This window comes from Tauraco erythrolophus, chromosome 8 (assembly GCF_009769465.1).
Source record: "Tauraco erythrolophus isolate bTauEry1 chromosome 8, bTauEry1.pri, whole genome shotgun sequence".
Classification (NCBI taxonomy): Eukaryota; Metazoa; Chordata; class Aves; order Musophagiformes; family Musophagidae; genus Tauraco; species Tauraco erythrolophus.
Window position 1 is genome coordinate 33,888,914 of NC_141472.1, and position 17,677 is coordinate 33,906,590.

At 44.9% G+C, this 17,677-nt stretch overlaps 1 protein-coding gene across 1 annotated transcript in view; it reads right to left on the reverse strand.

The window, feature by feature from the left end:
* Window positions 1–921: 921 nt before the first annotated feature.
* The window catches only part of SLC12A8 (solute carrier family 12 member 8), a 52,078-nt gene continuing 35,322 nt past the window's right edge, over window positions 922–17,677 (reverse strand). Inside the window, exons 7-13 of the mRNA XM_086615556.1 lie at window positions 16,789–16,876; window positions 13,468–13,614; window positions 9,989–10,664; window positions 9,047–9,144; window positions 6,651–6,768; window positions 4,399–4,459; window positions 922–2,289 (exon numbers count right to left, since the gene is read on the reverse strand). Coding sequence (XP_086471682.1) covers window positions 2,127–2,289; window positions 4,399–4,459; window positions 6,651–6,768; window positions 9,047–9,144; window positions 9,989–10,664; window positions 13,468–13,614; window positions 16,789–16,876 — 1,351 coding nt within the window. The 3' untranslated portion in view covers window positions 922–2,126. The remainder of the gene's footprint in view (window positions 2,290–4,398; window positions 4,460–6,650; window positions 6,769–9,046; window positions 9,145–9,988; window positions 10,665–13,467; window positions 13,615–16,788; window positions 16,877–17,677) is intronic.

The following is a 17,677-nucleotide window of genomic DNA, read 5'->3' on the forward strand; positions in this document are numbered from 1 at the left end:
ACAGCTCCTCAGCAAGGTACATGGCCAAGGGACCTTTCCCATCCTTCTCTCGATCTCCTGATTGCTGCCTTATTTTAAGAACGGAACTAAACTGTTTCAGAGCTAACAAGGAAGTTAACCCAGGAATTTCTGCCCATTAGCCACTTCATGTTGTGCTCTGAGGTTTTCTTTTGCTGAAGCTACAGCGAAACGTGGGGCTGGGCAACCCCCATCTTGTGAGGGAAGACACCCAGCAATGTTTTGATGCATCAGGATTTTATGAAATACAAGATCTTGGAGTAATGGCATCATAGTTGTGTATCAAACTGTAACGGGATAACAGCACCAGGCGGCTTGCCAGCAGTGGGTCAGCACCAAGGAGTGTTTGAAGTTTGCACAACAGCGGTAGCTGCCAAGGTCAAGGATGCTTCAAGCACAGGGATGGATCTCTGGAGTCACTGGTCCCAGGGAACCCAGGGGAAACTTCAGCATGGAGCCACATCTGCACAACAGATCCAGACTCTTTGGAAATTAAAGGCAATGAAAGAACAGAACCCTGGAAAGAGCATTTCCAACACAAAATGGCAAACTTGAGGTGGCTCAGAGCTGGCCACACAAGCATAACTTCCCTCTTGCCTCGACTGAGATAATTAAGGTTAAAAACACTTAGTAAAAGACCTGCGACCTTGAAAAATGAATACACTTTCTGCAGTGTGCCAAGATTGCTCTCTCTTCGTCTCAGTAGAAAGCCTCCTTTGCTTCCCTCTGGAAGAAAACTGGAAGAGCCAAAGCTGCAGCTGGTCAGACCATGAGATGGCGCAGGGGTTTCCCCACAGCTGGTCACATTGGGGCATCAGGCACAGGTGAGCAGAACGGTCCTCAAAGGCATTGAGTGCACCCACAGCAATCAGGGACAGGAGGTCTTGGTGTCTCAAGCTTTTATTGCACAGAAGAAGAAATAAATAATCTACAGGCTGAAACGATCAGAGGTGAAAGGCAGTGATTTCCCCCTCCTTTCCACATCAGAACAGTCTGTGCTGGTGGGGCTTGCCTCAACCAGAGCCCTCCCTCGCACCTCCTGGGGTCTCTGCGGGCACAACAGTGCTCAGTGGAGGGTCTTTCCCTGGGGAGCAGAAGCGACGGTGATAGGGGTGTCCACGCAAGACCTCACCCCACCCCACAGCCGCTACCCACCAACGCAAAGGTCTGCCTGGGAAATCCTACAGCATTCCCTGGCTGAAGCTCCTGCATTCCAAATCATGGCAGCAGGAGAAACGGCTCTTTGTGGGAGCTCACTATGGGATGTGCTTTAAGCAAAATTAGCAAAGACGAGGTGAAATGTATTTTGTTAAGGCACTTCTGACTCATCTGTCCCTTCAGCCAGGAGATGCTCTGTTTGGACCCGGCCATGTTGCCAGGTCCCAGGTATCACATCAGAAAGGATGTGGGAAATCACAATGAACAGCTTCTAAGACATCATTTCACAGTTTCTCAGTAGAGGTCATTACACTGCACTAGTGCATTCAAATGTGCAGGTTTGATTCTAGTTGTGAATATATTTCATAATCTTCTTGCACTTGCCACTGATTCTGGCCTATTGTCTAATGCCTTAAAGTACTTTCTAGGACCTTGGTAACTGAAATGCTGAGGTAGAAAATTACTGTATTACAAGCAGGCAAATTCATGCCGAGAGGAGGAGTGAATTGACCTGGAAGGTTGCATCCGTCCGTGGCACAGCTGGGAGTGGGGCGCTGGCTCCTGTTGCTGAGGTCACGGCTCCCAGGCACGAAGCGTCCCTCATCACCCGGAGGACATCTGAAATGGGGTGTTGTAAGCTTTTATAGCGGCGACAGTCTTTGGAGCTCAATAGCGCTTATAATTGAATTCTTTAAAAGGATTATATTGTCCTCAGTAACTCATCACTTCCCTGGACTGGCCTTTTCATTTGCATTTTTTCCCCTCATTTTGGATAAGATTTGAAACCCAGCAATGTTGTAGTTTGCATAAACAAACAAGCCTCGAATATATAATAACTATTCACATCCTTTTTGTCTATGTTCAAGTATTTCACAAGGCACCGTGGCAGCCATTAGCATTTCTAAATGCTTCTTTTTGAAGTAATGGCTTGATTTTTTTTGTGTCCTTTACTAGAACTGATTCCCAAACTCCTCTGTGCTGATAAGTGAGGACTGGTGATAGCGGTCCCGCGAGGCGAAGTCAGCGTTCTCCTCGGTGAGCTGCGTGGTCTCCATGCCAACTGTTGCAAAGGACGGTGTCACCACGATCTGCTCCTGTGGAGATGGCCTTCTCCTGCAAACACAGAAGCAGAGGCACCTGTATCACCCCTTGTTTGCCTTCCATTAGCGGCTGAGCAAACAAAACCAGCCGAACTGCTGCTGTGAAGAGGCTAAATGCCTCTCAGTGCCCTTGGGAGGCACAGAACTCATCTGAAAATACTTTTCCTAGACGGCACAAAAAAAAATACGCTCCCTTCCCCCAGTAAACACTGGAAAATATACATTTTTCTCAACGAATGAGTTTCTTCTTTGGACGTTGGCTATGGCAAACACTTTCCACACTGTGCAGGAAAACAAGGAGCTTGATCCATTTCTAATGAAAAATATTCTTCTTATCATTTCCTAAGCTTTAATGTACATTTCAATTATTTTTGTAACTCTTTTAAATGAAAGAGGAGATTTACCTGCAATCCCTCTATCTCAGAGGCTGATTTTAAGAAAACCTTATTGCACATCTGCAAATCAAAATGGCAGGAGCTTACAGCACCAACTCAGACCTTGAGGTCTTAGAGGTGTCAAAGATCCTTGGTTGCCTCCAACTCTCTTGCACTCTAATAGGATTTCTGCTTTACCTCCGATTCATTAAAATATCTTGCCTGGATTTCAAGGAAACAAAGCTTGGGCAAAAACTGCAAATCACTTCAACACAATTTCTCGCAGCATAGCTAACGTGGGCTTCAAAATGACCCACTCGACCCCCAAGCAGAGCCGAAATTGTCTTTGTGTCAGCATGAGCAGGAGCCCTGGCATTAGGATAAGGTGACCAAGCCAATGGCTGACCCAGAGATTGTACTCTGAGGAGAGAGAAATAGTATGTGTCTTTGCCTTGGGCAGTGGCCAGCTCCCTGCTCAACCCTTCTCAGCAGGGAGGTCTTTGCTTATCGATTGCACTGATCAGAGCGGTAAGGACTGGGTCAGTCTGGTAACCTGCAGAAGACAACCCCCTTCGACAACAGCACCTCTACCCACAAGAAGTGGAGCTGCCTTTCCAGGAGGGATAGTTTCTCCTTTCTGCACATGGTAACATAGGGGGCCTACAGGAAAGCTGGAGAGGGACATTTTACAAGGCCATGTAGTGACAGGACAAGGGGTAATGGCTTTAAACTGAAAGAGGGGAGATTTCGATTAGACATAAGGAAGAAACAGACCTAACAGAGGTCCCATCACCTCTGGCTTCTCTCCCAAGTCATCTCTGGTACCAAAGGCATGTGTCCATGTTATAGGCACTGTGGGTAGATGCAGGAGCTGGCAAGACAGGCATGGGCATGTGCCCATGTGCTTTAACGCCTGGACTTTCATTTATTTTAAAGAACACACTAAATTTGCACATATAACACAAGCTCACATTGTGCAGTCCTTACTACAATGTTCACGCACCGCAACTAAAAAGCAACCCAACAGACTGAGAACCTCAAATCTCATCGTATTGCACAGAGGCAGAGATGGTCATGACCTGCTATGAGAAACCCAAACATGATGGAATTAATAATTAATAGAATCAAAACAGATTAACAAAACTAGTTAACAACTAACCAATCAAAACCCTTCAGGTCTTCTGGGAAGGAAAATCCCAAGACAATCCTACTGCAGTCCTATGCAAACTCAATACTGAAAGGTTCCTTCACTGAAAACCTTTTTTATTGTATTTACCCCGCAGCTACTACAGCTTCCCCCCAAATTTCCTCTCTCAAACTTGAGCACAGCTGCCACCTGTGCTTGTTCCACCACTACCGAAGTAATTTGCTTTCAATTGATGGTGAGTGGAAGAGACGGAGTCTTCCATTTCTCATTTCCTACCAGATTTTCCAGTTCAACCTGAGCCATAAAGGTTTGGGGTAGGATAAAGCTTCAGGCACTAAGGTATGGTTATCAGCTGATGTGTCCGCGCACAAGGCAGAGGAGACTTCTGCTCCCCCACTTACATGGCCAGCCATATGCCAGGCTAACGGGAGCAAGCTGCTATTTTTTACCATTAATTAAAAATAACTGAGTAGGCAAGAAGTGCCAGACAGACTACTTAAGGTAATAAGCAAGTCAATTCTTCCACCCCTCTCTGTGCACATTAGTGGGTCACGGGAACAATGAGCACTGCCTCGGTCACTGCCAAGTGACTCGTACCAACCTGCACAAGGTGATCACAACCGACTTAATCCAGCCGAAGAAACTGAAATTTGCTGCTGCTCCTGCAAAGAAAAGGCACGAGAAGTCAGTAGGCAGCTAATTCTCTCATAATTGCATTACGCCATTGAATTTTTGCATAAATCTCAAGCCTACATGCCTGTTATTAGCCTTCAGTACCCAAAGGTTCGCAATGGTGAGAACGCTCCCGCAGTCTTCCCACATGCTGCGGCTTTTAAACGATTGTCAAGAAATGAACCCAAATTTGCCATGGAGAACAGCTACCCGCTTCCCAAACCAACAGCTTGTTAAAGCCCAGTAAAGCTATGAGCAAAGCACAGACACTTGCAGCAAAGATCCTCCCTGGGCTGCAAACTTCATTCCCACTGCAGGGACGGGAAGACAGGAGGAACCATTCAGCCAACCTAAGCCGGGGTGGCTGTGGTCTCACAACTCATTCCCTCTTGTCTGACTCCATGGAGAGCTGGGCTTAGCTTATTACACCAACACTATTTTTTTCTGATATGTCTGTAGAGTTAGTTTCCTGCACTGGCTCACTGCATGGGCAGGGATGTGTCGGAGCCAGCAGCAAAAGCAGAACTTTGTGGTGAGGGACAGGGAGGAGGACAGAGATCTGGCAGCACTTGCTGGGTTTGGGGAGGAAGACAGAGGAGAAGGGACATATCAAAATCCCAGAGCATTTCTTCTCCCAAGGTCTTCATCTACTCCTTAATCTGCAGCATCTCTCGAGCCAGTGTCTCCCAACCTTTCTAGAGAGAAGGGCCATTCAGTCCTTTGCAGAACAAACTCACGGATCACTGGATGCCGTGTGGCTCACAATAACGTTCACTCACAGTCAAATAAAAATCACTCTGAACACTGAGTGTTCATTTCTAACTTTTTCTTTGCTGTGAGTTGTTTTAATGCATGCATGTTGATGCATGTGCAAAGGAAACCAAGAAAAAAAAAGTCTAATTACGCTGTCATTCCTCAGATCGCCTTCCAAACTGTGTGACTGAGGAATTCTTTTTAAGTCATTTTTGGTAAATATTTCAAAAGCAGGTAAAAGAGATCTAATATAGTGAATATACACAGGCAAAGAAAACTCCAAAGCGTGAAAAACTTATTTATGTTTTGTTTAAGATATGTTTAATATATACAAAACTTTGTTAAAACTTAGATATATTTCAAAATATAAAAATTAGCATGTACTATCCCCAATCTCAGCTCTTTTTCTACTATCCCATACAGACAAATAGAAAAGAAATCAGAGTAGAAAGAGAGGCATTGGTGAGCGATGTTTTGATCATTATCGAGTGACAATTATTTTTTGGTTTCTTGTTGTTTGGGTTTCTGAAATCTAGTACCTACTTACCTAGTGTCTGATAACCTTTCATCTCAATAAACCCGGGCACCTATTTCTGCATTGCTTAGAAGACACGAACTCAGGTTCTTTTGACTTTTCTCATCTTGGATTCTCATCTTGGACAAAAAAATCGCACGTACACACGTGCAGGTACTTACGCGTGTGTGCACCTACCTATGTATTTATGCAGAAATATGTGAGTACACGCACCATGCCTGCTCCTCCAGAGACACAGACCGATGCAAACCCCTCCTGCGGCCGTGCCAAGGAGCCGTGAGCTCTCGTGAGCTGCTTTCTCAACATGTTTCACTGTTTAATTTTGAACTTGTTTGAGCCGATCACATGTGCAGACCTTCCTAATGCCCTCCGCCTAAGAGTATTTTCCCAGATTACGTTCCCAACATATTCAACCTGTTTAGTTGTGGAATCAAAAGGCTCTCTTGTTCTGCAGTTATGAATGCTGAGATTTAATGAGATACTTGTCATAATTCCCATTTTCATTAAAGCTTTCTCAGGCGGGTTCAGATTGATTAAATAAGTTTATTAAAACGTATTTACGGCAGATTTTTCTCATTGCTGTGATACATTTACAATCTGCCATCCCTGTTAAGTCTTAGTATTAGTATCTGGTTTTGCCATTTAAAGTACAATATAATAAAGCAATAAGCAGAACATTCAAACTAGCAAACCAATGCTAGCTACGGTTAGAATTAAATACAAAATTAAAGAGTCAGAGAGAAAATGTATTAAAACTAGCAACGAAACAAAGCCTCATCATTCACTGTGTCACCTGCATATTAAACACAAGAGTCTCAATTCCTAATTAAGTTAAATTAAAGCTTAATGAATTTTTAAGCAGATCTAATAATGCAGAAAAAAACCCTACTCACCAAGGGGGAGTCCTGGGCTCACTTGGCCGATGTAGAAATACAGAACAACCGCTGCACCCAGGCTGACAAGGGTGTAGATCCACTGAATGACAAACATTATGATGAGGGACACGATCGCCTGTTGGAAAGACACAGTTTGGGTTACCCCAGAGTCCGTAAGACAATATGATGATGACAATATGACAGTCCTTTTTCTTCAAAGCCCAGCAGCTCCACTGACCTCCTGCCCTGACCCCATAGGAGCTGGCAGTGCCCGAAGAGGACGGCTCACCTTCAGACACAGCCTGACACCGGGTCAGCAGTTTGTTCCTCAACCTCGCCAGATGAGCACGCATTGCAACTCTAATGGAAACTCTTTAATAACTGAGGCAGCGCTGGGGCTTTCAAGTAGTTATGAGAGCACCAGCAAATGCTCTTTTTCTTGGCCAGAAATGCTGCACCTTGGTTTTAAATGCATGCAAACCCAATGCTTTGATGGCATCTCTGCACCTCCGTCTTTCTCAGGGTCTTGGGACCGTTGTGTGAGAGACATGCACGGTCTGGACCCAGGATGCAGACCACTCAGCATTATCCTGATGAGTGTTTCCTTTTAGGTGTCTCCCTCTTGATGATGTCCCAGGATGGGGACACAACAAGCGTTCTCCTTGAACAAGACCTGCTGCACAGCCTGGGTGGGTCCTGCCCATGGGAGGAATGATGCCAGCTGCAGCCACGTGGGTGGATGGATGCTCTTGGGCAACAGTGGCTAAGGCCAGTGGTGCAGCAGGACCCCTGGGGAACCACATCGTCTCCTGCCTGCAAAACACTCCACAGTTTGTGGCTTTTGGCCATACGTAGAGCATTTCCACTCAGTGCTATCTGAAAAGATTTGGGGAGGGCATGGCTGAAGTTTCTCAGTAACGAGGTTCCCGTGTTATAGAGAGCCTCATTTGGTCTCACTGTTATAAGGAGAGACAGCACAGATTTATAGTGTCATCTTCAGCAGCATGGAGGTAGCTTTCAGTGAGCTACGTTGAGTCCTAGAGGCAGCGTGGACCTTCAATCTCTGCTTGGGCTACTCCAAGAAGAGTATCTAGAGGCTCAGTAGCTCAGGAGATAGATTTGGCTCAACAGGCATATGAATGGGGACAGGGGTAGCATCTTCATGGATCGGGCTAGGAGCAGCAAGGGGCAGCATGCAAAGAAAGAATTAAATGAGTCCAGACTGACATGATTGGCGAAGCTCGAAGAAAGAGGGCAGAGGGGAAAGGAGTCAGGATGAATAAATGCATCCGATTTTTGCTTCTGTGATTTTATTTCGCACTGTTGATCCTTTCTCAGCTCTGCTGCAACCTCCTCCCAAGTCTGACTATTGACAGGAAACCACATCTGCTTTAATTAACATGTCAATCATCTCTGTAAGCAAATTCCCCCGTGAAGGCAGGGAGCTGACCGCTCCACAATGACACATGCTTGGGAGCCACTTTAATTACCAAGTCCAGAGACAGCATTAGGGCACAACCTCCTAACGATGTTACTGCTAGAGAGGAGCCTCCAAGTCCATCCCACCCCTGGCACCATAATCCAGCGGCACCCCTTGCCAGGAGCTGGCTGCTGGCAGCAGCAGCAGAGAATTTGAAAAGCAGGTGTCAAACTCCATCTGAGGATTAGACTAAAAGGGTTCGGTGTCTTGTTCCAGTGGGTTTGTTACATTTTACACACAGCTATGAAATCCCTATCCCTGCAGCAAAGCCATATGGGTCATTCATTATGCATATCTGACCCTTTCCCTGTCATCTGCCCATTAACCAATCTTCCCAAGATGAATTTAAATGTCCTAAACTCTTCAGCAGCTGGAGACAGAAGCTATGGAAAACTTATTTATTCTTTAAAGTAACATGCTGGAGGAATGCTCCACTTTCCTCCCTCAAAAGGTAGAATTTCACAGCAGGGCTGCTGGTATCAGGAGGTCAGCACTCATGAAAACCCACCCTGAACTTGCAGAAACTGGCTCATAAATAAAAGTAACACAGCTTTGGAGCTGATGTCTCACTCCATCCCAGGACAAGAAAAAGCAGGCTGGCACACAGCGAAAAGGACACTGATTTTTTTCCAGCCAGCCATGTGTCTCTAAAGTCCTAGGATGCCAGACTTTGAATTTGTATCTTTTAGTTTGAGTTGGGTTTGTTGGGGTTTTTTGCTGCTGTTGTTGTTTTAATTAATATGCCATCTGGCTTTCTCTCAATTCAAACTGCTGGATGCATGGTACCTCGAGTACTTAATTCAGGTGACCTGGAATACTAGAAACAAAAGCCATTTTAAAGTATTTGAATCTATTTACACTGCAGTAAGTGAAGAATTTCCTTCTGTTTTCTGCAATCACAAACCAGTGCTCAAAATAAAAGAAAATCACTTACACCAGCAAAGGAAACCCAGTGGTTGCAGAATTTGGAGTAGAAGGACTCTGGTACTTGCTGAATTCCCAGCTCCAAATTTTGTTGCTTTATATGTGATTCTACAGAAAAAAAAAAATTAAAAAAGAAAGAAGAGACATTAGACAACGTGGTTAGATATAATGTGTTGAGGTTTTTTTCTACTATTTTACATTATCAGATTCCAGAAAACCAAAGCAGAAATTCTAGCTGACAGCTGAGTATGGCAGAGTTAAACCAAAACCTCTAAAATGAAAACAGAAAAGAAGTGTAAGAAAAAAAGTTGCCAACTCTGGTACTCAGTCCATTTGAAGGCCAGATGTGCCTATCTCTGCCTCAGTTTCCCTATCTGTGAAAAAAAGAGAAATAATATTTTCTCCCTCAGAGGGGTTTATGAAGCTTAATTGACTAATGCTGATAAAATACTACAGCACTGAGACAACAAACTCCAAGCAAACACACGGTATCAAACACCCCCATCACCAACAAAACAAATTTAGGGTCTTAGCTGTGGATGTTGAATTACAGGCTCCACCTGTGGCACGGGAACGACTGCATTTTGATACGCCGAGTTTTAGACTTGCATGGCTCCATCCTTCCAGGATGACGTAAACCCTAAGATACACTCAAACCCTTTTTAATGCACCCCATTAAGCGTGCACATGTAGAATAATGAGCATATAGTAAACAACTCTATACTAAATATAGTCCTGCCTGCTTTCCTGTAATTAATCTTCCATAGGAAATTGCATTGGAACTTCTCCTGCTGATGAACTCTACCCTCACCTGGAATAAATTATATTATTGCTATGAATCACCAAACGACAGCGCCATATAAAGCTAGTTTCATGCCTGCCTTCAGGAAAGCACCAATGTTACAAACCAACTCCCATGAGCATGGAGATGTCCATCTCCTACAGCCCTTACCTTCTCCCCTCTGGCCAGGGAGCGCTGGCACTGCGCTGCAAAGCTGCTCCCCCTGCACCAGCAGCTCAGGTGTCTGCTTGGCATCCACTGCAGGTGATGAGCATGGACCTGTATCATGCTGATGGATCTGCTCAGACAAGTTCTGCCAGCTCTCGTTGCAGGGCTCCATGGTCTCATCCCAGCTGTACTGTGCTGGGGGAACATCATGATGCAGATCCAGGAGAAAGCTGTCTTGTAACGTCTGCTTGGCTGGCCTCTTTGTCTTCTTCTGTTTGACTTTTTGGGTTAAATTCTCAGCTCCTCCTTTTTTGCAAGTACCTGGCTCACTACGAAATGGTTTAAAAATCTGGTCCATGTCTTTTGTGAATTCCAGCAAGGTGCCGTTTGACCTGCTTTGAATTATTCCATCTGCTGCACGACTGGAGGGCTTGTTGAAAATTAAAGGCTGGGAAGAGCGAGCAGGCCTAGCGTTTTCCATCTGGGTTTCATCAGGTTTCTGCTGAACATTGTAGCTCAAGGAGACTGAGAAATAGGAATAGTCCACAGCAATATATGTCAACATGAAGTTGATGGTGACTATGGGAGCGAGAACGTTCACTTGCCCAATGAAGACAAAAGCCATAGTGATGACACTTGTTAAGCAAATCGCAGCCACTGGAGTCTTGTTGGGTCCTTTCTAGTTCATAAATAAAACAAACTTACATTTGAATTAATAACTATGGGCCTCACCGGGAGAACTCCCCTCTTGCTCAGCTGCCTGGAAGCCAAAAGCTGCTGAGCTCCCACCTCACCTCTGCACCTTACTCAAGCTTTGTCTTTGGAAAACTCATCTGGTGTCACTCCATATCCCTGCGGTAAAACAATGTCATTAAAGCAGCAGTAAACCTTCAGAGAGATTTGTGGGGCTTATGGGCAGTCTGGCAATAAAACACGTTAATTAGAGTTAACTGTTCATCTCTAATTTCTCTACAGGACTCTTCACCACTGCCTACCCAAAAGGCTCCCGCACGCTGCCGTTGGAGAGGCTTCCACCGCCAGACACAGTCGAGGAAGCTCTGCCCGCGCGTAGCAGAGTCACCTTCACAGTGACAGCTTCTAGCCCTGCCCTGACACAAAGCTGAGCTAAATCCATGCTCTGCTGAGCCTCTGCACTCAGGGTTTCCCTCCTTTCATCCACTCAAGCTGTGTCTGCCCAGCAGCAGGAGGAAAGCAGCAGAGAGGCTGGGCAGCCAAGGATGCTGGAGGGAGGATGCGCATTGGGGAAGGCAGACAGCCAGGAGAAACACCTCCTGCTCTTCTCCTTTGGGGTGGGGTCAGGCAGGGAAAGGAGGAGAAAAAGAGAGACAAAGCAAAGGGCATCGGAGATGGAAAGACTTGAGCCATCAACTCATGAGCTTTAATCCCAGGTCTAACGTGCCCTTCCTTGGACCAGGCACCCTCTCGCCATTTGAGTACTGAAGAAGCCTGCACAGGCTGCATAAGGACCTCACTGGAAAATATCTTACAAGATATCTTACAAAATATCTTAGGTTTTCCCTTACTGCATGTGCTGCTTTAATAAACACACAGCTCAAATGGAAACTATTTCTATTTCCTCCACTCTTATTTATTAACAGAGAAGGGGATCAGTTCTGGCCTTACGCCTTTTCACAATGACATGAGAAACATGTCTTGGGGATAACGGAACACAGTTCTCAGAAAGCATCTTCAGTATCAGAAAGACGTACTGAGATGGGGAACAGATGGGACAATCTCAGGATGCCTCTGGCTTGGGTTTAGCTCTACAGAAAACACTCGTGTCCTTCCCGTCAGCTGGGGTTACAGTGACTACAACACTTCTTTCAACCGCGGAAAAGAACTGATGTGGAACAGATTGTTAAGGGCAAACTAAATTTATTAACTCTCCATAAACCAAATCTGGACAAGTTTCAAGGTGGTAGAGAGAAGGAGGGGAGAAAAGTGATCTGCCTTTGACTCCTCACCTCTTTTTGAGCCCTGCTCATTGTCGCACTCTGCCTGGACAGAGTTCAGAGCAGAAAATGTGACAGAAAGACAGAAAACTATGAGAAAAGAGAGAGGAATCAACTTTGCAGTCAACTTCGCTAAATCGCTGAGAATTTCACAAGGGTTGCCAAGTGGAGAACAGCTTGTTCTGGAATCGCCTGACAACTGCCTTCAGGAGCTGGAAGTTTTTGCTGTCGTTATTGTTCTTGCTTTCCCTATAGTTATTACTATTTGTTATTATTATTATTGCTATTATTATTACTTTGATTTTAGAAAATTACTTTGAGAAACACAAAGCAAATCGAGGAAATTATTATACTTATAAAACATTTAAATATTTTAAAGCATTCATAAATACCAATCTTGTAAAATATTTTTTCTGTATTTATAAGCTGCTCTGAAGGAGCAAAACATCACAAGGTTTTTCCAGTCGCTTGGTACAGATAGTCAAGTGCTGCAGGTTATTGAGAGTGAGGGAATTATTTTCTCCCTGTTTAGAGGGAGGGAAAACCATAAAAAATAGTTTGCTCTGAACATATAGCCCAAGACTACAGAGTCCTTAGTGACTGGTACTTTGACTGATCTCAGTAGAACGACTCATGGGAATGAGGATTATACGTGAGGACAAGGAAAAAGCCTCTTGTCATATTCAAAGCATGGCTTTGTTTCAAAGCATATCTAAAGCTTAGCAGCCCCCTAACTTAACCTTTCAAATCTATTCTTTGTTTTTATTTTATAGTATCCGAAAGGCACTTTATATTACAAACAAGTGTCCCCTTCTCCAGTGCATGCAGACTGAATCCACTGCACCACGACTAGTCACGTACTCAGCTACGAGGTTACCAGAGAGGATAGGAAGAGCTCAAAGAAAAAGTGCAGGAAAGGAGGAAAAAAAAAAAGAAAAAGAAAAAAAAGATAAAGAGGTAGTTACCATCCATTTCACCAAGGTGCCTGGACAAAAGTTTCAGGTCTCTACCCTGAACGAGAGGGCAGAGAAGACTTAGGTACCTCCCTTGGTCAGGGTTAGGATCAGCACCAGCTTAGATTATGTGTTTGCAAAAGAAATTGCAAGTTAAGTTGTATCATAAGCAGCTGCTTTACTGGGGGCATCTCCAAAGAGGTGGGTCCGCAGGCGGGAGGGGACCCGTGGGCTGGGGCTGGGGCACAAAGGTGGGCGAGCAAGATGCTGGGGCGAAGCCAGGCTGCTCCTGTGCGGTGCTGAGCCCCGTGGGAGGGCTCAGGGCAGAGGCAGGGAAAGGACCAGGGCAGCTGGGCTCTTGTTTTTTTTTTAATAAAACCACCCATTTCCTGGCCTTTCTGCCTACTCTAGGGTACCAGATCCTGAGCCTTCCCCTCGGTGCACTGCATACGTTCCCCACCTCACCCTATAGACACACAGAAACCCTGGCTTCTCAGATCACCAGATTTCCTTCAGCTGAAGGTTTCAGAGCAATTTCAGAGAGAGGATGACTAACCCCACGTCCGAGGAAGGCGAGCATGGGGATCACGTTCTCCTGGGCAATGCACTGCAGGATTCTGGGTGCTCCGTACAGCCCTCCCATGCAGGAGGCCAGGGACGAGATGTAGAGCCCTAGTAAAAACAAAAAACCCACCAAGGATACCTGGAGGAAGAGGAGAGAACGCAAAGTTCATTATATATTGTTCTATAAAGACTCCTGAGCAGTTTTAAATATGTATTTTAAGAGACGACATATATTTTGTAACATGGCAAAATGAGAGCGAGCCCTGCGAAAGTGGCAATTTAGCTGGTCTGTGGTATAAAGTGCAAGCAATTGATACGGGAAAATTATGCCATAAAAGTAATTTAATACTGAACATCCTGTACCGACAGAGCCCTTTGACAAGCTCATATCCAAGAAATTCTTTGTCACTCGGAGCAATTGCAGCAAAGCAGCAGCTATTAGATTCCCCTTAAGTAACTGGAAGTGAGTTTATTTCAGGAGGGATCACTTATATACAGAGTACATCATACAGGAAAAGCTGCCCAGGCCTCCAACCATCCAAAACAGGAAGACAAACCCCTGCATCCCAGAGGGGAAAACCGATCCTGACAGAAAATCCACAGTAAAGCCAAATCAAAATTGCCACTTGAACAAAACGGCATCTCAAAAAATACGCTCCGAAGGATATAATACAATGACCTTATTTTCCTGTCTTCAATGAGAAAAGAATTTCCTTTGGCCAACATGAAACTTGAAAAAAAAAAAAAACTTTAAAGCCGCAGCGCTAACAAGGCTGGGTTTATTACGGGTTTCTAGTGAACATCCTTTCAAATGGAGCATCTCCTGCAGGTGTGGAGGGAAAGGAGGGCAGCTCCCGCTCTATCACACAGAAGGGAAGACTGGGGTCCCCCTGCTCAGGTCCCCACTGTCAAGAGCTGCAAGCACAGGCAGCACCTCTGAAAAAAAAACAAAAACAAACACCCAAATACACAAAATCCCACAATATGAATGCTGTGCAAGAAAGCTTTGAGATGGGAGCGCTCCTGATACCATGGTGTAAGGACGTGGGCAGACACAGCCAAGGAGACTAAGACCCGAGACATCCCCAAGTCCTGCAAGACCACACGAGTCTGGTGGCCAGCAGCCAGCTGCGGAGATACACAAGGCATGGGGGTAACACCAGCTCAAAGGCTAGGCAGAGATTGAATCCCCAAATTTTGGTCCAGATCTGTCCTGCCCATTCTCCACCAAAGTGAGCTGCTGGAGGTGCAGAGAAACATCCGTGGCAGAGGATGTCACTGAATGCAGGTCCCCCATGTCCCATGTGTCCTTCGGTCTCACCCCTCCTCTCATGGAGAAATGGAAAAGTTGGTCTAAATGAACATGGGTCCTCCTAGCTTCTGCCTCTGTTCAAGCCAGGTGGCACATGCTTTATTAGAATGAATTACGAAAATTTACATGGCTAAGGATGACTCAAGCTACATCTGCCTTTTCCTCATCTATGAAATCCTCATGCAGCAAAGAGGAGATTGGGTAAAAAGCCATAAAACGCTCGCTGTTTGGGGAAAGAATGTAAAACTAACCTCGCGGTCCAGAACCGCACAAACTTCCTACCACAACGTTTCTTTTCCCTGTGAAAATCCACTTGGCCTTGTGAAGTTTATTGTGTGGGACAGAAGAAAGATGAGCAGATCTCAGCTTCCATTAGACCAATGGGCAGATGCTGGATGGGGAATCTTCCCTTCCCTCTCCTCTAATCCTGCCCTGCTCTGAGAAACACTTGGAAGAAACAATCACTTGTGCCAGACATCGTATATTATTTTAGCTGCCAAAAACGCTTGCATTTAAATGTACTACTTGACATTCAAATCAGGGTTGGAGGGGAAGAGTCCCTTTCACCGCGGCTGACGAAAGGGTTTGCTGGAGGTTCTGAGCACGGAGAGTGCAAATACTTTGTAAGAAATTGGCACTTTGAGCTCGTCAGAAGTGAAATTCCTGAATCTCATTTTTATGTTTAAGAAGCCAAACAAGTATCGTAAGGGAGAAAAGCAGCCAAGGACTCGCTCACCTGTGAGTGACAGAAAGGGCCAGTTTGCATGTTGGATGTGGAATGATCTCTCCTCCTCTCCCTCTCAAACAAAGTCATTAAAATTTAAAGCAGCTTGTAATACCTCAAAGATGCAACAAGAAAATTGGGATTGCACCGTTGTTTTGTTCCATACTAAGGAAAAGAAAACTGAATTTGCTTTTTTGAGTTTGATGGTTGGTTGGTTGGTTGTGTTATTTTTTTTAGTTAAATATCTTCCCATTCTTTACTGGGAAATTTTTCATTTTTCCCCCTCAGAGGGTTTTGAAGTTAAAACACAGCTTTTACAATCTCTTTCTCTTCACTTGACTCATTTAAAATTGATTCTTTTAGTTACTGTATTTTTCACCCACTAAGTCTGTCATACTGACATACAAAGATGTGGCCTCAGAGAAGGTAGGCTCATTCTTTTTTCCCCTGAATCAGAGATGATTTTTTACCTTAGCAGGAACTGGCAGGCACCCCGCCAATAATCTGGAGTTTATTTTGGGGGCTGGAGGAAGTTTAGAGCTACAATTACTTGAAAGAAAACAAAGCCAGAGTTTCAAACTGATATTTTAGATTAAAAGCGTGTTACGAATCAAAGAAATGGCAAACATCTCAATTTTAAATCAACCACAAGAAACAGTGCCACATATGGTGAACTCGTGATTTTGGATAATACCGAGTAACAGAAAATTAGCCCTTCCGTATCCCATTTAAAGTAAGACAACGGCACTTTTGCTCGCTTTTTAAAGGCCTGCAGTGATAAGGTTCATTGCCTGTAACACTACAAACTTCCCTACGTATATACACCCACGTGGAATGTCTCGAGTTTAACAATCCTATTGCTCGCCCGGCAATTACAGCCCGCTAGATATGGAAATGTAAGCTTCGCTTGACTTAGTAAAGATAAGCAGTGGGGTTCTTTAGAGATTTCAATTTGGTCTAAGCTTTCACCAATGAGAAAGGATACATTGAACAAAATACAGCATTTATCATTAGACCACATTAGCATATTTTAGCTCTTAAAGCTATTCCCGGGTGATTATGCCAAGATTCAGCATTACTGGATACGCTGGTGAATGCAAAGCTATTCAAATCGGTTGTACACTCGTGATTTGCAATAGGGAAATCCCCCTGAATTTCCACAAGGGATGGGTACCCAAATTCCTTAGGCTTTTGGAAAAGTCAAGCATTGAGTAAGGCAGATGGCAACCCGAAAGCACCATTACCTAAACTCACGCTGGGTTATTCAAACAAGTTACCTTCTCTGCTATCATGAAGTCATAGCGGAGTGACTGACGGGTACAAATGGCTCCCAGCAAAAAAACAAAGACCATGTACAGAAACCACCTGCAAACAATAACAATAAACTATTTTTTTCCAGCAAGACAAGACCATTGAGAATTCTGCCCATTGGCAGAGCCAGGAGACAGTCAAGTATCCACAAGTTTGGTCTTCAATCACTCTGCACGGGCTGTTCCTGCGTGATTTAGCCTCAGGGTTGAATTTAACACCGGTCCATGTTACTGACCGCCTGCAATGTACCAGGGACAGCTGCTGCATGACCATATGGCACCCCTGAGGGGAAGCTACCTGCACTCTTAATGTATGCATGGAGGAATAACTCAGTCCTGGGGACAGACTTTTCAGCAGTGTCTGTTGCAACAGGACAAGGGGTAATGGTTTTAAACTAAAAGATGGTAGATTTTGACTAGATATAAGGAAGAAATTTTTTATGACGAGGGTGGTGAAACAGTGGAACAGGCTGCCCAGAGAGGTGATAGATGCCCCAGTGCAGGTTGGATGGGGCTCTGAGCAACCTGATGTAGTTGAAGATGTCCCTGCTCATTGCAGGGGGGGTTGGACAAGGTGACCTTTAAAGGTCCCTCCCAACCCAAACCACTCTACAATTCTATGATTCTGCAGGTACACAGGTCCCCTCATCGGGAAGTAATGTTAAACACTGCAGCCAGTCTGCTCTACAACCTTCGTCATGATCTTCCTCTGGTGCCTCTGGCCTTTCCAGTACTCAGATGGAGAGATGAGCTAGTCTGTCTGCAAAGCCCAGACAGCAGAGATGTGAGTGACCACAGTGATTCTTCTGCGGCCCGTGGAGTCCCCTCACTTGAAACAAGCACCAATTTCAGCAAG